Here is a 20,675-nt window from a genome sequence, read left to right on the forward strand (position 1 = left end):
ATAAAATTAGAAACTAAATTACTAAAATAGCAATCCTTAGCTATTGAGTGAAGAAAAAGAAAACGTCATTCTTGATTTTTGACACTGTCAAGCCATCTTTGCATCCCAAAATACTTTAAAACTCGTTGTTGTTAATAACCATGGCATAAAAGTTTTAGATTGTAGTTTTAAATGAAGTTAATGTGTAGATAGAAAAGTATCTCCCCTTCCCCACAGATTTCAGTAATACTTGAAAGTTGATTTTATATTTGTAATATATTTATGGACCGTATATTTATCTCTGTATTTATATGTTATTAAGCCTTATATATGCAAAGATATTAAATGTCATTGTAGTTTTATTTGAAAACACTGGGTAACCAATAAAATACATGCGATTAAGAAAGACTAGTGCTATTAAATTATGTCTTGATAATACTGTTGGGTGTTTAATTATTAAAATATATATTATGCATCGGAATCCTGTAACAGAAAATAGCCACCACAGTTTAATATTAGGCTAGGTGCTATTAGGTGAGTTAGCTGCTTGTTTGGAAATGTTAGAATTCATTTGGAGTCCGAGAACTCCATTTGGGGAGTGTTCTGTATAGCTTGGGGAATAGCTTCCACTTCTTCACCTAGCCGCTTGGCACAGTGAGGGACAGTGTATTCACCTGGCAGCATTTGGCTAAGATAAATTCCTGCCTGAGGACTTCTGAGTGTTTCTAAATGAAGACTTTGCCATACTTGAAAAATAACATTTCTGTAATTTTAATGAGCTTTACAGTGTCCTTTCTTACTTTGTGACTGGGTTCAAAAATTTAAAGTATGATTCCTTATATGAAAATAGAACTCTAGGCTTAAAAATGAAACTCAGGCAATTTTAAACCACAGTAGGCTTTATGAAGATACTAGTATTCCTTGTTTTTTTTAAACTATCATAAATATTATATGAATCACCACATAATGATCTGATCTAAAAGACATATAGCTGATGTTGTGTGACTTCTTTTCCATGTGGAACCAAGAGACCCATGGCACTGTTCTTTGTGTTTGTTTTACAGAGCCATTTCCTGCTTTTAAGTCTTGGCAGGAAGACTCTGAGTCTGGGGAAGCTCAACTTTCTCCACAAGCTGGAAGAATGAATCATCACCCCCTGGAAGAGGACTGTCCTCCAGTATTATCACACCGTAGTTTAGATTTTGGGCAAAGCCAGCGTTTCTTACATGATCCAGAAACATTGACTTCCTCATCTAAAGCAATGTCTTTTGCTAGGTATATGATTTTTATGTACTTATGAGAGGTGATTCCTATTATTTACCCTGGTCCTTTGAAACTCAGGCAGTGAAGTTCAAAGCTTTCTCTCATATATCATGAAGCACATTTTTGTAACTTAATTTTTTGGATTCCTAAATTCTGGATTCATTGGGGAATACCATTTGGGATTTGTTCTCTAATAGAAATTTTCTCACGGTGTATTTATTCATTTAATCATTTATAGTTGAAATACAGATACCTGGAAGGGAAGCAGCAAACAGAGCTTGTCAAAATTTTGCATTAAATTCTTTTTTTTTTTTTTAAGTGATTGTTAATGTCAAAGTCTTTCCTTTGCAGAACACAAAGAGAGCTTTGAGCTGCCAAGTATCTTTGTTTTGCCTTTGCCCAAACAACTTTTGAATGATTTAAAATTGTTTTAATCAATGCTTGCATTAGCTAATTTTATGGCCTAGAACACTACAGCGTAAGTTTCTTTTTCTGTTTTTTAGTATTAGGGATATACTTCTTGGTTATAGTATCATTTTTATAAGGGCAATAAGAGATTAGGTGTTAACTTAAAATTTTAAAACACTGTGTTTGCCTCTTGTTTTAATTCAGGATTCGAAGATCATCCTTTAGTTCAAAAGATGAAAAAAGAGAAGACAGAACACCATATCAGTTAGTCAGGAAACTTCAGAAAAAAATCAGACAATTTGAAGAACAGTTTGAAAGGGAAAGAAATAGCAAGGTAAGTTTGTAATATTTCCATGTGAGGTACATCTATTGGAACTGGGAGAATGTATTTGGAGAGCATTAGTCCATCTCTTCCTGGGAAAGAGAATCTGAGATGCCCAGACATCATACAGATCTGAAATTATGTAGATCCTTAGTGTCCTGGTTTTCATGCCAGATATTTCCATTGGCAAAATAGCTTATGGAGTTTTTAAAAAAATACATATTTTTATTGATTTCAGAAAAGGGACAGAGAGAGAGAGAAATATCACTGGTGAGAAAGAATCATTGATCAGCTGCCTCCTGCATGTCCCACACTGGGGTTGAATCCCGCAACCCAGGCATATGCCCTGTTTGAGAATCAAACTGTGACCTCCTGGTACATAGGTCGACGTTCAACCACTGCGCCATGCCAGCTGGGCTATAGAATTTTTAAAGTAAATACTTTACATTGACAAATCACGTTAATATTATTTCTGTTCCCCCTCCAAAACCACAAGTACCAAGGGTAGGAAGTGGAGAGAGAGTTTAATAATTTTAAATATAATAAAATTTAATTTAATAATCAGAATGTGAAGTGGAAAGAAGATCCATATTTAAATCTGGCTCCTGCCAGTTGCAAAATACTGTTGTGAGAGCTTTCATATCCTCTTAAAATAAACTGAAAAATCGAGTGAAATCTCTGCTGTGGAAACTATAAAATATTACTTTGGCATAAATTAATGTAACTATTGTTTACCACAAAAGTGTCAGTGATTCTGTTTCTTAATTTTCCAGCCTTCTTACAGTGATATTGCAGCTAACCCAAAGGTATTAAAATGGATGACAGAGCTTACTAAACTGCGGAAGCAAATTAAAGGTATTAAATGTGTCACTTCTGTAATATATTTTCATTTTTAAAATATTCTTTATAATGTTTATGAGAATTATAGTTATAATTTTGATAATTTTAAATCTTGGACACTAATCACCAAAGTAAAAGTTTTCTTATTATGGTCAGTTATGGCACTATACAGTTCTTCCAAATGTCTTTCCTGTTTTAATGAGTAGTGTTCTTTGGAAAGGTGCCCTTGATTGTAAATTCATAGGTGATATTATAAAGTTTATCTGAAGTGTATTTCAAACACTAAGCAGTTTTGGTGTCTGGTATTTCATCTTAGACTAAGAATATTTAATCAGTAAACTGTTTTTACTACAAAAACTAAGTCTTGAGTCCAAAACTAGGTGTTGTGTTACTGTTAACCCAGAATAGCAGTTGCTAAGATATAATTACTTTGTATGTTTATGAGCATGTTTAAATTTTTTTTTTTTTCATTTATTGATTTTAAGAAGGGAGAAGAAGGGGACAGAGAGAGAGAGAGAGACAGAGACATTGATTTGTTGTTCCACTTGCTTATGCATTCATTGGTTGTTTCTTGTACGTGCCTGATCTGAGATCGGACCCACAAACTTGACTTTAACCAATTGTTAAAGTCAAGTTTGGTCAGGGTAGTTGGCATGTTTTAAAATAATTGTTAATACTTAAGAATTTTATCTGTACCAAGTAAAGGCTTATAACCTGGACTATCATGTTTTGGTTTATTCATTTGAATTCAACCAAATTTTTAGTATCTTTAGGTAGAAAGTACTTGTAGACGTGAGGTTATAGCATGGAACAAGATAGTGTCCCTATTGTCATTGAGTTTACATTTTTGTCAATAAGTTCTCATATCTCTTCATTAGAATTGTTTCCTACAACTCTGTTAAGCATTTCCTTGTTTAATGCCAATTTCTAACCATATTGACTTTAAATAAGGAAAATTGATTTCCAAGTAATTTTAAAAATATATATTTTATTCATTTTTCACAGAGAGGAAGAGAGAGGGATAGAGAGTTAGAAACATCGATGAAAGAGAAACATCGATTAGCTGCCTCCTGCACTGGGGATGTGCCCTCAACCAAGGTACATGCCCTTGACCGGAATCGAACCCGGGACCTTTCACTCCGCAAGCCAATGCTCTATTACTGAGCCAAACCCGTTTCGGCGTTTTCCAAGTAATTTTTAATTTCCCCCCCACTCTTGTCCTATAGTCCATTCTCTTCATAGCAGCCAGAATTATCTTTTCAAAAACTGTTACTAATCTTGTTCAAAGCCCTCCATTAGGCTTTCTTTCCCACTTAGATAAAGTCCAGATTTCTTGCCATGGGTTTCATAGCCTTGCATACTCTGCTCATTTTGTCACTTTCTTTTCTCATTTTCTGTTCCTTGCACATGGCACACTTTAGGGCCTATGCACTGTTGGCTATTGCCTCAATTGGGAAGGAATGTTCTCCCCTAAATCTTTTATACTAGGTTATCTTTTTCCATGTTCAACGAGGATGTCACTATCTCAGAAAGGTCTTCATTGTCAATCCCATCCAATGTAGCTGTTCTTCCACAATCACTGCTCTGTTCCTTTCAGCACTGTGAAACCATCCTATCTTGTCTTTTTTCTTTAAAAAAAATATATTTTATTGATTTTTTTATAGAGAGGGATAGAGAGTTAGAAACATTGATGAAAGAGAGTCATCGATCAGCTGCCTCTTGCACACCCCCCAATGGGGATGTGCCTGCAACCGAGGTACATTCCCTTGAACGGAATCGAACCTGAGACTTTTCAGTCCGCAGGCTGACGCTCTGTCCACTGAGCCAAACCGGTTTCGGCTATCTTGTCTTCTTTATAGCACTTAGCACTCTGAAATTATTTGGTTTATGAATTTGATTACTAAGTTTTTGTTTTTCCTTCCCGAATTATATGCTACATGAAAATAGGGACATATGTGTTTTTCTAATTCTTATCAGAGTATCTTAAATTATAGTAAGAGCATCTTACAATGTCTGTGAATATTGGTTGCTATATATAATTTAAATATGTCATGTAACCTTGAAATATCTGAGCCTGGGTGCTGTTAATGTATATTTTCCTCTTTTTATATCTTGTTTATTGCTTACTCTTTTGACTTAGTTGCATTTTAGTTAAAATCTCTGATCTGTCTTCTTGGTTCTGAAATGTAGATGCAAAACACAGAAGCTCTGATGGAGAATTGGTACCTCAGACACGTCCACGTAGTAATACTCTTCCAAAAAGCTTTGGCTCTTCTCTAGACCATGAGGATGAAGAGAATGAAGATGAATCCAGGGTCATTCATAAGGAGAAGAAGCCATCTAAGGAAGCAACACTGGAACTTATTATGAAAAGACTGAAGGAAAAACGTGTTGAGAGGTGTCTTCCAGAAGATATCAAAGTAATCTTGATCTATGGTGTTTGCCTAGACTAGACTTTAGAGTCTTTAAAACAAAGTAATTACCACAGTGACATAGATATATCTAGGTAGTCTGACTGGCCAGAGTCTGCTCCCCAAGTTTTCAGATATAGATATATGTTTTTATCAGCACACCAAAAGTGCCCGATCATTTAGGGATCTGTTCATTTATATTGGAGGCAGTTGGTAAGATGAGTAAAGAGCATGAAACAATCTCAGTTTGAATTTTGGCTTTGTATCTTAACACTTATATGTATTGAATTTTTATGCATGGCCCTGACTGATTATAGTATGTGTATAGGTTGTCTTAGCCCTATAACTTACATGGATATGATGATGCCCATTAAAATACTAAGGGTTATTATAAGGATTAAATGAATGAATTTTTTTTTTACAGAAAGGAAGGGAGAAGTATAGAGCGTTAGAAACATCAATGAGAGAGAAACATCAATCAGCTGCCTCCTGCACACTCCCCACTGGGGATGTGCCTGCAACCAAGGTATATGCCCTTGATCGGAATCAAACCTGGGACCCTTCAGTCCGCAGGCAGACGCTCTATCCACTGAGCCAAACCTGTTAGGGCTAAATGAAAGGATTTTTTGAAGCAAACCATTACTTACTAAGCTCATGCCTCAGGCTGTCCTGGTCAAACCACTTGGCAACCCAAATTATTTATCATGAGAATTGCTGGGAGAGTACAGAGATAATAGATGGTCCCAAGTGAACTTTTGTCCACACTACCTTGACAAAAGAATTATTTCTCTTTCATTATATAAGTATTGGAGTTGCTTTCCTTTGAACAGAGCTGGTTTAGAATTCTAATTGCTCCTTTTCTCCAACTTTAGTTTTTTTGGTCTTGTGTTAGACCAACCAACGCCCTTTAAGTTATTTTGATTGGATTAGCTTTTCACATTCAGGTTTAAAAATTAGGCTTGAGGTTGAAATTACATTGTTCATATTATTATAGAGTCTATACCCAGCTGTCCTCTACAAAAAGCATATAATCTAAAGTGATAATTTGTTAGAGGAAGATATCCAGTGGAGTTTTTTTTTTTTACCTCTAATTTTACTCTGGTGAGAATCAGGATATATAGTATCAACTTTCTGGGATTAAGTAGAGAGTTTATTTGGTGTGGTGTTAAAGGGTAGTCTGTGGAACTGATACGTTAGTTTGCTGATACGTTAAAAGATCCTATGGAACAAAGCTGGAAGGTTCTATAGGCAAATAAATTTGGGGTGTCTTGCCTACTCTAGTATAATTTAGAGTACTAAAAGTTATGACAAGAGGATTATAGTGAAAAGTAAGTTCCAGATGAAGAGATACGGAGGTTGTAAAGTCTCAAGTCACAAATTGACATTGTTTTTATTCACATTCTTTCCACTGATCTGCTTCTAGATTTTTTTTTTTTTTTTTAGGAGAAATATTAGATTATAAGGCCTATATATAGTTAAATGTCAATAAAACTATGTAAATTTAAATAAATTAATAGGCATTTATGTGTGCTTATTGTATACCTTTACAGCATACTAACTTATTAGAGCCCTATGAGACAGGTGAAGTTTCCCCTTTTATAGATTAAGATATTGAACAAAAAGAGATTAAATAAAATAAGACCACTAAGCTGGTGTTCATAACTTATTAAGATAAAATATAAATTAAACCACCAAAGAAGACTGATACCTAAATATCAGGAGACCAGATTCTGCAGGTGATTGAGAAATGTTGCTATAAATTCACATGCAAAGATGTATTCTTATTAGCCTCGGTTAGAGAGGTGATGAGCTGCCCTTTCACTCTAATTATTTACATTGGGAGTGAGGACAGTAATGATGGTACAAAAGGGAGTGTTTTGTTTTGTTTTTGTTTTTTCCTAGAAAATGACAAAAGATCATTTGGCAGAAGAGAAAACTTCTCTCCAGAAAAGTCTTCTTTACTATGAAAGTCAACATGGAAGGCCGGTAATGCTTCTCTTGCTTAAAAAAATAAAGTTGATATCTATCTTAAAAAAGAGGATGAACCACATTTGTGGCCCACATCTTCAGAGCTATATTATAGAGCATTGTTCCCTTCACTTGGGAAATTAACTACTTATTTAAAATAACTTTTAAGAATTGGGGGGAAAGACAGTATGCTTAATATTGTGGACATTTTAGATTTCTTATGACCAGATAATTTCCATTGTTTTTGCTTCAGGTGACCAGGGAAGAAAGGCACATTGTTAAACCTCTCTATGATAGATACAGACTTGTAAAACAGATGTTGACAAGAGCTAGCATCACTCCTATCCTTGTAAGTAAAATATGCAAAAATTTATCTAATTAATTTTGCCAAGACCTACTCTTAAAAAGTTATGGTAATATGTGGGAGAAAGACACAGGCTTGGTAGCATGAATTATATATTGTAAGGTGGTTACTGCTTTAAAAAAATTAGGAAATTAATAAGAAGTACTTACTATTATCTCCTACTACTAGTCATTTTTGTAAAGCATTTTTATGCATGATTATATCATTACATCCTGAGAAATTTCAACAGGTAACAGAAGATAGCCTTATATCCTCATTTCACAGATGATGAAACTGAGGCTCAGGAGCGATATGCCCAGGGCCACCTACTTTGTGAAATTAATCTATATTTCAAACTCTTACCTAGTTTTTTCCCCCATTTAATTTAATGTCTTTGAAATTACATTAGTTTTGGGATGTCCATCATGATTATGTTTTTTTTTATTTGCACAATAATATCAACTGATTTTTTTAAGTTTATCTTTTTAAATGAAAAAGTTTGCTAAAATAATGCTTATTTATATTCATGTCCAATTTTAGAGGATTGTAACTCTAATACTAATGTGTAAATTAAGTGTTATTCCCAAATTAACCATTAGATAGTATGGCTTTAGATTTCTCTCAGGCTCAAGTGGAAAACAGCACCTAGCCCATTATGTATCATCTCATAGGAATTAATTTACCAGAGCTTATGATTTGCTTAGGCTTGCAGGCCATTTTTATGGTGGTAGCCGCTTTCATGGTGGTTTCCTTCAGGCTCTCGCCCCCTGACTACTCATTAGAAGGTTCACATTCGTCTTCTGACCACTTTTTATTTAGCCTTCATAGAAACTGATTCTTTTGTAATTTAAATTTTTTTTTTTTTTTATACTTAGAGGGAAGGGAAAGAGAGACATAAACATCAATTTTTTGTTCTGTTTACTTACACATTCATTGATTACTTCTTGTTTGTGCCCTGACTAGAGATTAAACCCTTAACTTGGCATATCAGGATGACACTAACCACTGGCTAGGTGGCCCTGATTCTTTTTGAATTGGCTGCTGTTGTTGTTTTCAAGTTGGTCATCTCAACACTTTTATTTAGATACTAGAGGCCCAATGCATGAAGATTCGTGCAAGAATGGGGCCTTCTTTACCCTGGCTGCCAGCACCCTCTTCACTCTGTCCCGAAGCCACCTTTCTGCCTTCCCATGCTGCCCAGACGCCCAGGGCTGCTGGGTTGGGGCAAAATGCCTGCATCCCGCCCCACCCCCAGCAGCTCCGCCCATGTGTACGCAAATTAACCTGCAATCTTTGTTGGGTTAATTTGCACACACACTCCTGATTGGTTGGTGGGTGTTGCGAACGTATGGTCAATTTGTATCTCTTTTATCGGTGTAGATTAGGGGTGTCGAACTCAATCAGAGAAGGGGCCAAAATCTAAAATCCAGCCTAAATCGCGGGCCGAATGGTTTACTGAACAGTCATAAACTGACAATGTCATAAACTGACAGCGGAGTGCAGTGATGACAGCGCGGTGCGGGCCACATTGCAAGGCCTGGCAGGCTGGATTTGGCCCGCGGGCCTTGTGTTTGACACATGTGGTGTAGATAGTCAGCTTTCTTTCAACAAGGTGGGAAAAACTTATACAGTTTATATTCTTTGTATATAAAAGTTAATTTAATTATTACTGATTTTTTTTTTAAAGAGATAGAGATTAAGAAACATCGATAGGTGGCCTCTTGTACGAGTCCCAACTGAGGACTGAACCTGAAACCTGGGTATGTGCCTTCACTGAGAACCGAACTTGCCACCTTTTGTCTATGGGATGATATTCCAACCAACTGAGCCACATCAACTAGGGCCATATAAGTATATTTAATACAACTCAAATTGTCCAGTGACTGATGAATAAACAGAAGTATTGTATCGCCCTGACTGACTGCTTAGTTGGCTGGAGTGTAGTCCTGTGACATCAAAAGGTTGCCAGTTTGATTTTCGGTCATGGGACATACCTAAATTGTGTGTTCTATCCCTAGTTGGGGTGTGGATGGGAGGCAACCAATTGAGTTTCTCTGTCTGTTTCTCTCTTCCCCTTCGTCTCTAAAGTCAATAACCTATCCTTTGGGTGAGGATTTTAAAAATAAGTGTATCCAGTTGATGGAATATTACTTAGCCATTAAAAGGAATGGAGTACTTGTACATAAAACAACATGGATGAACCTTGAAAATATTTATGCAAAATAAAAGAAGCCAAATTCAAAAGGCCACAAATTATATGATTCTATTTATATGAAATATCTAGAATAGGCCAGCTCATAGGTACAGAATGTAGATTAGTGTTTGCCAAGGGTTTCGGGTAGAGGGCATCTGAATAACAGCTGATGAACATACGATTTTGGGGGTTAAGGGTAGTGATGAAATGTTCTAGTGGTGATGATTGTACAACTTGTTAATTCAGTATACTAAAACTCACTTAAAAAAGGGTGAATTTTATGGTATGTGACATAATGAAGCTGTTACTTTTTTATAAATAAATAAATATATATATATATATATTTTTTTTTTTTTTAAATAAATCTTTATTCAGATTATTACAGATGTTCCTCTTTTTTCACCCCCATAGCTCCCTTCTACCCGGTTTCCCCCTCCACCCCATGCCCTTACCCCTGTCACTGTCCTCATCCATAGGAGTAAGATTTTTGTCCAATCTCTTCCTGTATCCCTCACTCCCCCTTCCCCTTGAGAATTGTCGGTCCACTCCCTTTCTATGTTCCTGATTCTAGTATATTCACCAGTTTATTCTGTTCATCAGATTTTTTTATTCACTTGATTTTTGGATTCACTTGTTGATAGATCTGTATTTGTTGTCACTTGGTTATTCATAATTTTTATCTTTACCTTTTTCTTCTTCTGCTTCTTAAAGAATACCCTTCAGCATTTCATATAATTGAGGTTTGGTGGTGCTGAACTCCTTTAGCTTTTTCTTATCTGTGAAGCTCTTTATCTGATCTTCAATTCTGAATGATGGCTTTGCTGGGTCAAGTAATCTTGGTTGTAGGTTCTTGCTATTCATCACTTTGAATATTTCTTGCCACTCCCATTTGGCCGGCATAGTTTCTGTTGAGAAATCAGCTGACAGTCATATGGGAACTCTCTTGTATGTAACTGACTATTTTTCTCTTGGTGCTTTTATGATTCTCTCTTTGTCTTTTGCCCTTGGTATTTTCATTATGTTGTGTTTTGGTGTGGTTCTTTTTGGATTCCTCTTGTTTGGGAGTCTCTGCATTTCCTGGACTTGTAAGTCTATTTCTTTCACCAGGTAGGGGAAGTTTTCTGTCATTATTTCTTCAAATAGGTTTTCAGTATCTTGCTCTCTCTCTTCTTCTGGCACTCCCATAATTCTGATGTTGGTACGCTTGAAGTTGTCCCAGAGGCTCCTTACACTATGTTCATATTTTTGGATTCTTTTTGCTTTTTGCTTTTCTGGTTGGGTGTTTTTTGCTTCCTCGTATTTCAAATCTTTGACATGATTCTTGGGATCCTCTGGTCTACTGTTGAATTTCGATATATTATTCTTTATTTCAGACAGTGTATGCTTAATTTCTGACTCGTTCTTTTCCATATATTTGGCATTCTCATTAAGATCCTTGAAATTCTCACTAAGGTCCTCTGAGGTTTCTAGAATATTCTTGAGTAACCTTATAAATGTGGTTTTGAACTCTATAGTAGTTTTCTTCATTTCTTTCATTCGTGACATATTTGTCTCCGCATTTTGGCTGCTTCTCTGTATTAATAGAAGACCTTGTGTGGTAGGTGTCCTATAGGACATAGTGGTTCAGCCTCCCCAATCACCTGAGGTGGACACTCTTGATACACCCCTTTGTGGGCTGGATACAGTCTTCTTGTAGTGAAACCTTGATTGCTGTTGGTACACTGGGAGGAATTGACCTGCAGGCTAATTGGCTGTGAGGACCCACTGTGTCTAAAATGGAAGAACTGTTGTGCAGGAGACACCCTTATGGGGCTGGACTTGCTTCAGTGGGGCTTTGGTGCTTACTGGGTCTACCTCTTGAGTGTGTATCTTATGGATATGAGGAGTTGCAATCTGGTATCATCTCACACTGACCACTGGTACACTGGCTCCTGGATCTCCAAGGAGTGCAAAGTCAACCACTACCTGAGGCCATCCAGCAGGAGCTATGGCAAAATCTGTAGATTTCTCCTCTTTGTTTGGGGTTTGGAATTTTTGGGGCTCTCTGACCCAGCTGCAGTTTGTTAGATTAGGCAGCGAAAGGACAGGCTATTTATATGCAAAAGCCGCTGCACACAGCTTGGGTAGGGTTGAAAATTGGGTGGGGCAGGGCTTAGGGAGTCACCAGGGCAGAGCAATCAGTGATGGCTGCCAGTCAGCCATCTCTGTGTCTCAGTGTCCCCGCATCTCTGTGTCATCATGTCTTGCATCCCCACACAATAACAAATCCCTGTGAGCACCTCTGTGTGAAAGCCACCCTCACTTTCTGATCCGATGTTAGGAGTCTGGGTCCCCAGAGTCTCACCGGAAACTGGAGTTTAGAGCAGTTGGGACGTGAACTCCCTTCCAATTGAAAAAAACAGCTCACCCAGTTGCCAGCCCAGTTCGTGTGTCTCTGTACCTTTGCTTTTCCTCTGCACCTCTTAACCAGTCTCAATGCGCTTTTTTCTTGCCCTTTTAGTTGTAGAACTTCCCATGGTTCTGGATGATAGTGATTTTGTCTTTTAGTTGTAGTTTTGATCTGGTTGTGAGAGGCAGCATGTACAGGTGTATATCTTATGCTGCCATGCTGGTTTCTCCTCTCAAAAATATATTTTTATTGATTTGAGAGAAATAGGGAGAAGGAGAGATTGAAACATCACCTTCTGGGGATTGAGCCTGCAACCTGGAACCATGATCTCCTAGTTTACGCTGACACTGTTACTTTTTAATGTTTTTGTTGTTGTTAATCCTTACTTGAGAATATATTTTTTCCATTGCCTTAGAGAGAGGTGGGGGGTGAGGGGTTGGAGATAGAGAGAAACATCGATATAAGCGACATACACCCATTGGTTGCCTTCTGTATGCTCTGGGATTCGAGCCTGTAACCGAGGTACATGCCCTTGACCTGAATCAAACCTGAGCTCTAGGCCCGAGGTCTGCAAACTGAAGCTCGAGTCACATACGGCTCTTTGGCCCCTTGAGTGTAGCTCTTCTACAAAATACCACGGCCTGGGCGAGTCTATTTTGAAGAAATGGTGTTACAAGTTTAAGTTTAGGCCAAAACCGGTTTGGCTCTGGTAGAGCGTCGGTCTGCGGACTATAAGGTCCCGGGTTCGATTCCGGTCAAGGGCATGTACCTTGGTTGCGGGCACATCCCCGGTAGGGGGTGTGTAAGAGGCAGCTGGTCGATGTTTCTCTCTCATCGACATTTCTAGCTCTCTATCTCTCTCCCTTCCTCTCTGTAAAATATTAATAAAATATATTTAAAAAAAAAAACAAAAAAAAAAACAAGTTTAAGTTTAAAAAATTTGGCTCTTGTCAAAACTGGTTTGGCTCAGTGGATAGAGTGTTGGCCTGCGGACTGAAGGGTGCTGGGTTCGATTCCGGTCAAGGGCATGTACCTCAGTTGCGGGCATATCCCCAGTGGGGTGTGTGCAGGAGGCAGCTGATCGATGTTTCTCTCTCTTTGATGTTTCTGACTTTCTATCCCTCTCCCTTCCTCTCTTTTAAAAAAATAATAAAATGTATTAAAAAATTTTTTTGGCTCTCAAAAGAAATTTTAATTGCTGTACTGTTGATATTTGGCTCTGTTGACTAATGAGTTTGCCGACCACTGCTCTAGGCAATGAGACATACAGACTACGGCTAAAGCTGTTGCTTTTTAAAAGAAGTATGAAGTGTTCCTCAGACCAAAATGGTTAACAGCTATTCTTATAAAGGATCATTTTTCTAATAAATTGTCATTTCTTTTACTTAGAATTTTTAAAGTATTTACTGAATGAGCCCTTCTTAAAAAAATATATATTTTATTGATTTTTCACAGAGAGGAAGAGAGAGGGACAGATAGCCAGAAACATCGATGAGAGAGAAACATCGATCACCTGCCTCCTGCACAACCCACACTGGGGATGTGCCCGCTATCAATGTACATGCACTTGACCGGAATCGAACCTTGGACCCTTCAGTCCGCAAACTGACGCTCTATCCACTGAGCCAAACCGGTGTCCGTGTGAATGAGCCCTTTTTAGAATTATTTATTTTGTTTTAATCCTCACCCAAGGATATTTTTTCCATTGATTTTTTACAGAGAGGAAGAGAGTTAGAAACATCGATGAGAGAGAATCATCTATCAGCTGCCTCTTGCACACCCCCCACCAGGGATGTGCCCGCAACCAAGGTACATGCCCTTGACCAGAATCGAACCCGGGACCTTTCAGTCTGCAGGCCGACGCTCTATCCACTGAGCCAAACTGGTTTCGGGCCCATTAATTTTTAGAGAGAGTGGAAGAGAGAGGGAAAAATAGAAATACTGATGTGAAAGAAATACATTGAGCGGAAACCGGTTTGGCTCAGTGGATAGAGCGTTGGCCTGTGGACTGAAGGGTCCTGGGTTTGATTCCGGTCAAGGGCATGTACCTTGGTTGCGGGCACATCCCCAGTAGGGGGTGTGCAAGAGGCAGCTGATCGATGATTCTCTCTCATCAATGATTCTCTCTCATCGATGTTTCTATCTCTCTCTCTAAAAAATCAAAATATATTTTTAAAAAAAGAAAAGAAAGAAATACATCGATTGGTTGCCTCCCACAGACACCCTGACCAGGGCCCAAGCTGGGGAGGAAACTGCAACCCAGGTGTGTGTCCTTGACTGGAGCTGACTGGTTAAGGCTATAATTATTTGTACATAAAATATAATTTGTCACTGTTGTGTACACACAACTAGAAAATAAATATAAGCAAGAACATTTCCTTTACTAAGAAATTCCTAAATAATTAATAGCATAAATGATTAGGATTTTGAAAATAAAGTTCACCATTATTAAGTGAAGCCTCAATGAATAAATATTTAAAATTTAATCATTTGTATGTTGATTGTTGCAGGGATCTCCATCCACCAAGCGAAGGGGTCAGATGTTACAGCCAATCATAGAAGGCGAAACTGCACATTTTTTTGAAGAAATCAAGGTAATCTTTAAAAGAAATTATTCTCTGATCTCTTTTCTAAAAGAAAAGTTGAAAGTCATACCTGTTTGATTCCTTGTTTTTGAATATCTTTTTAGGAAGAAGAAGAAGATGGTGTTAGTCTGTCCTCTGAGTTAACTGATATATTGCAAACTGCTGTACAGGCACAGTCTTCATTAGAAAACTCAGAATCTGATGTGGAGGAAAATCAAGAAAAACTGGCTCTGGATCTCCGATTGTCAAGTACTCGAGCAGCATCTATGTATGTCGGCTAGTTTGTGATTTTAGCCTATTGGTATAATAAAAATTATATGACAAGAAATGTAATGTTAAATAATTGAGCACTTGGCAGGAATTAATACAGTACTTAGGAGATACATCCTTTAAAAAAAAACGTGATTTACAAATACATGTTGTCCAGTTCACAATTTTTAAATGAAATATTAGTGTGTTGAAAAATTTAAAAACTAAAATTCTATATTTGCTTCCTAACAAAGTGCCAGAAACAGCTGATAGTTATTTGTTAAGTTCTCTGTCAGCTTCTTACCTGATATGGTGTCTGACTTTGGTTCTTAGGGTCACCTGGGAGGATTTTTTTTTTTAATCTTTCAAGCTTTTATTTAAAGGGCACTGATTCAGGATGGATTTTAGATCTTGTTGAAAGCAGCATGTCCATGGACTACACATAGTCCTCAAAAGCAGTGAACTGCTCCTCCAGCATGTCTGTTCCAATTTTATCATCTCCCACTACACACTATTTAAGTTTTTTAATTCCATACCCCACTGGAACCAGTTTAGAAGAGCCCCAGATCAAGCCATCTGCTTGAATGCTCCTGACACATTCCTCTAGTTTTGCCATACTTGTCTCATCATCCCAAGGTTTCATATTTAAGAAGATGGAAGACTTGTCAACAAGTGTAGGTTTTTTGCCTTTCTTTAATACTGTGCAAGGCATTCTCTTAGCCTCTTTGCTTTCCTCCTCCTCATCAGACCCAAAGAGATCAATGTCATAGTCATTGTCTTTACTATCAGTAGCTCCACTCCTGTGGTGTCTTCCACATTAGTAGGGCCATCCTTGTCCAAAGCTTTTCTTCACTACGGGCAGGCTGGCCTGCTCCTTTTTGTAAGACTTGATGTGATTGTACCAACGAAGGGCATGGTACAAGTTGGCAGGTGGTTGGCTGGAGACTGCTTCAGATACAGCCACATCTGCTTGTGATGGTACATACCCCTCGATTTAGCTCTTGTCCTCCAGGTGGTTGTTGAGCACCTGGAGGCTGGAAGGGCTTTTCAGGTCTCCAAAGCCCATGGTGTTGGCTGACCCGGGAGCTGGGCCTCGGGCTATTGCTAGCTAGGGCTAAGAGGAAAGAAAGGGCAGGAGATTATATAAATATATAATGTTTTAACTATTGCTGCAGAGCCCTACCGGCAACTATTCTGATTTAGTTGGTCTGGGATGAAGCCAGGGTTCAAACCACTGTTGAAAACATAAGAATCAACAGTGTCCTTTTAGTAATGTTTTCTTCCTATTTCAATTTAGGCCTGAATTACTGGAACAACTTTGGAAAGCCAGAGCTGAAAAAAAGAAACTACGTAAAACATTACGGGAATTTGAAGAAGCATTTTATCAACAAAACGGAAGGTTTGTTGAGCATCACAAAATTGAGCCTTTTTAAACTCGCAAGTGCTCACGTTAAATATAGAGGATCAGAAATAAATTGTGCATATAAGGATATTAGCACTGACAATAAAAGTAAACTTTTTTTTAATACATTGAAGCCCTGAGAACATTTTTTTATACATAATGGCAAGTAAATGTCAGAGGGCTCTAGCTGGTTTGGCTCAGTGAATAGAGCGTCAGCCTGTGGGGGGTCCTGGGTTCAATTCCAGTCAAGGGCACAGGGTTGTGGGCTTGATCCCCAGTGGGGATTATGCAGGAGGCAGCCGATCAGTGATTCTCCCTCTCCCTTCCTCTCTGAGACCAGTGAAAATACATATTATAAAAAAAATTAAAATAAAAAAAAAGCTGGAATAAACATCTAATGTTGTCCTAGAGAGGCTTGGTTGAGTGTCAATTTTTTGTTCTTTTATACTACACTCTCACCCTTTGGAAGTGTTGGTGAAACAAGATGTATTAGAACATGAGTGGCATCTGCAGTTGGTTTGGCTTCTTACATTGAAGCCATTGTTGCTTAGGTTGCATGTTCCTTCCAGGCTGCCCATTCCAAGGTTGTCACAGGGTGGCAGTCATGTGGCTCCTGTAATTCAATATGACAGTTGGCTTTATTTAACTGCATAATGTGCAGTTGACTCAGACTCTTTTTCGAGTAAGAAAAATACATCCTAATTCAAATGGTACCCAGAAATGAGGGCTATCTCAAGTTTCAGAAAGTCTTACCATGTAACGGTGGTCTTACCAGCCAATGCATATATTACAAATTGTAAAATGTGTTTACTTTATAAATATATTTTATTGATTTTTTACAGAGAGGAAGGGCAAGGGTCAATCAGCTGCCTCCTGCACACCCCCTACTGGGGATGTGCCTGCAATCAGGGTACATGCTCTTGACCAGAATCAAACCTGGGACCCTTCATTCTGCAGGCCGGTGCACTATCCATTGAGCAAAACTGGCTAGGGCTAAAATGTGTTTACTTTAAATAATTTGAGAGTTCTCTATACAGGTTAGCAAAAATAGTTTAAAAAAAAAATCTCAAGTACAAGAATGAATTTTCCAAGTATCCTTTCATTCTTTGTCTTATTGGAAGTAAATTTTGCTTATAATTATTATATCGAGTGCTTTGCCTGGATTGTATTGGGTCATTAATAATTAGAGCCAGGTGCATGAATTCATGCAAGATCGAGCCAAAATTGGCTCTCTGATATCTCCTAAGGGGTCCCGGATTGTGAGAGGGCGCAGGTCAGGCCGAGGGACCCCACTGGTGCACAATTGGAGCTGGGGAGGGGCCACAGGAGGGCTCCAGGGTGTGTCCAGCCTGTCTCACTTGGCCAGACCCCAGCAACAAGGTAACCTATTGATTGGAGCATCTGCCGCTTGGTGGTCAGTGCATGTCATAGCAAGCAGTTGAGTGGCCTTAGCATATCATTAGCATATTATGCTTTAATTGGTTGAATGGATGACTAGACACTTAGCATATTGGGTTTTTATTATATAGGATATAAAGTTAGTAATTTACTTATTTGCTACTGTAAGTAAGATGTTTTGCTTTTACATCTCAATTCACTGAAGCCAGAGTTATGTCTGAAATGACTCATTGTAGCCCTTTGGCACTTAATATGTACACTCCAGACCTGAAAGAGATTAGCAGTGTATGTCTTATTAAAATATTACCTATAAAAAAGTAAAACAAAGATTATCTCTAGTTATTTACAGTGATCATTGGTAAGTACAGTATCATTTAATCTATCAATAGAAAAATCCATAAAAAAATAGAAGTATTTCAGGAATGTTCCTTGGGGATGGAGGAATTAATCCAATAATACATTTTCCTTACGGAGCAATTTTTTGTTTGAATTTATATTTGGTAACACTGTTTCACATTAGGATAACTCTGGAACTTTATTTCCAGATGATCTCTAGAATATTACATGTTTTTTTTCTCCCCTAGGAATGCCCAGAAAGAGGATCGTGTTCCAGTACTTGAGGAGTACAGGGAGTACAAGAAAATTAAAGCCAAGCTTAGGCTTCTTGAAGTTCTTATCAGCAAGCAAGATTCTTCAAAATCCATATAAAAATGCTTGAGACATCATAAAATCAGTTGTATTCCCTAAAACTATTATCATGTGTACTTGGCTGGTTCTTGAGTTCTTTTTGTCAGGCACTCAGTCTCATTTTGTAATTTGGTTGTGGTGCCACTAGAGAAATGATGGGGTAGGGTAAGTAGACCCTCTATAGGGAGCACAATGTTCCATATTAACCAGACTGTCCGCGCCACCTTTACCAAACACCCCGTTTCTTCATTGTTTTATACTTCAGATACATCCTATTAGTAAAAGACTGGTATTTTATCCTTTCAACCTCAAGGACTTTGGAAGTACAAGCTTTTTGTTACTACCAACTTTATTGTTTTTTTCATTACTGAAGAAAATTAAGAGGAAAATCTTCACATTGAATTATTTTGGTTGTCTTTTTCTTACAGAATGACAGAAAATTTGAAAGAAAAGCATATAACTGTGCACATATACTCTTATGTTCTGTTTTCTCCGAAAACTGAAATTTCAAGTCCTTCTGTGGAACATATTTCTGTTTAATTCCCTTTTTCACAGGTAGTATGTTAACAAAATTTTGCAATTCAGTGGTCACACAGCTCCTGGATCAAGATAAGAGAGGTTAGACCAAAAAGTGACTTTGCTCATTCATATAGTGAAAACACACACAACTGAATCATACCACATGCTGCCTATGGGACTTAAATTACTGTTTGTTTTCTCAGCTACTGTTCATCAACTGGTGATGATGTGATTTGTCTGGATCAGATCCTCCATTTTTTCTCCCCACCGACCTCCAGATAATATGAGTAAAGAGCCATGTCAGTATGTAGGAACTCTGATGGTACTCAGATTTGTGTGTTCAATTAAATGAGCCTAAATTGGCAAAAGAATCATTATGCCTGAAGTAAATCTTTTCTTAACAAGGGCTATACCACTGCATTTTTACATGTACCTTTAGGAGATTGCATCCTTTTTTCTCTTAATCAAAATCCATAAAGAAAACATCTTTTAAAAGGACTACTTTTTGCTTAATCACATGTTGTTTAAAGCGCTGGTCAAAAGATGTATAGTGGTATGCCCCAAGTCACATACTCTAAGCATATCTTGTTTTCTTTGTCTTTGCATGGCTTTTTCTTTGGGTACCCACGAGGTATCATTCTGCTAATCATTTTCACAGAATGGACTTTATTTGTGCTAATATTGTAACAGTCATTAATAGCATCTTCTGGTCAGGCTCAATCTAAGTGTTCTTTTTTTTTTTTCTGGTGCTTTTTTGGAATGATGAATATCTCACTTTGATTGTGCCCATGTTTTGCATGTAATGACTCGTGCTAGGTTTTCTTAACTAGTTAATATTAAAAATTTGTTCCATACAAAAATGGACTTTTGCAACATCCTTTAATAAGATGAGGGAAGCATGGACCTCAGTCTGCTGGCACTATTGCATAGTAAGCCCATGAAGTAGCTTGATAATAAGTAGCATTTCTAGTGCTTCATATTTCACCTTTGTGTGCAATGCCTTTTTTGCAGGGAGGGAATATTCATTGGTAGTTAAGGACTACACTAAATCCTGCCCTTTGCATGTCCTTTCCTTTTGATACAGCTAGGTTATTCATTCATAATGTATACCTAGACAAGAGAAATTGAGAATGCCAAAAGATCCCTTTGATTTGAATCCATCATGCAGTGTGCATTTAGTTAATTTCTACCACTCCCCAGACAGGAGTATATCCAAACATCTAATTTAATGTGCACTGTATATTTTATATGAATGTTTTATATACCACATGCAAAAATGTCCATATGCACTATTTAAATGTTTTAAATAATATATTCCTTCTTTGTAATGCTAAATCTATATGAGTACCATATTTTTATAAGTCAGTGGCCTGACTGGTTTCATTTTAAAATTAACAGCTGCTTCATGATATTGGTTATTCGCTGTTACTGTTTGGCTGTGAATAGAATAGATAAAAGTGGCATGGCAGCACTTATGATGTGTGACAATATTGTGTGTCATAGTTGAGCTGTAGGTGGTAGAATAAGGCAGTTTGTCATAGTTTTACTTTGGCACAAGTTAAAACTGTATATCTATATATAAACAATATATAGATATATACATGACTACCCATATAATTGCATTGCTGTGTCTGGCACTTCATTGTATAGACTTTTGTAATAAAAGAACTTTGATGTTCTAAGTCATTGTAAATGTTGTTTGCTTCCCCCCCCTCCAC

General features: G+C 37.6%; 1 protein-coding gene and 1 pseudogene across 8 annotated transcripts in view; one reads left to right on the plus strand and one right to left on the minus strand.

Annotated features, from left to right (window-relative positions):
- The window catches only part of FAM13B (family with sequence similarity 13 member B), a 59,317-nt gene extending 38,678 nt beyond the window's left edge, over positions 1-20,639 (plus strand). For 6 of the 7 annotated variants that reach the window (XM_084884517.1, XM_084884518.1, XM_084884519.1 and 3 more), the window contains 10 exons: positions 1,044-1,254; positions 1,855-1,984; positions 2,746-2,827; positions 5,003-5,232; positions 7,126-7,209; positions 7,445-7,540; positions 14,628-14,711; positions 14,807-14,970; positions 16,249-16,350; positions 18,336-20,639. In XM_084884517.1, coding sequence (XP_084740643.1) covers positions 1,044-1,254; positions 1,855-1,984; positions 2,746-2,827; positions 5,003-5,232; positions 7,126-7,209; positions 7,445-7,540; positions 14,628-14,711; positions 14,807-14,970; positions 16,249-16,350; positions 18,336-18,459 — 1,307 coding nt within the window. In that variant the 3' untranslated portion in view covers positions 18,460-20,639. Of the gene's footprint in view, positions 1-1,043; positions 1,255-1,854; positions 1,985-2,745; positions 2,828-5,002; positions 5,233-5,647; positions 7,101-7,125; positions 7,210-7,444; positions 7,541-14,627; positions 14,712-14,806; positions 14,971-16,248; positions 16,351-18,335 lie in introns of those variants that run through there. The other variant, XM_084884523.1, reaches the window with a different exon arrangement.
- Positions 15,300-16,240, minus strand: LOC311622987 (elongation factor 1-beta-like; annotated as a pseudogene). The gene has a single exon. The product of its transcript is annotated as an elongation factor 1-beta-like (transcript).
- Positions 20,640-20,675: the final 36 nt, after the last annotated feature.

This window comes from Pipistrellus hanaki (assembly GCF_964339955.1).
Source record: "Pipistrellus hanaki genome assembly, chromosome: 5".
Classification (NCBI taxonomy): Eukaryota; Metazoa; Chordata; class Mammalia; order Chiroptera; family Vespertilionidae; genus Pipistrellus; species Pipistrellus hanaki.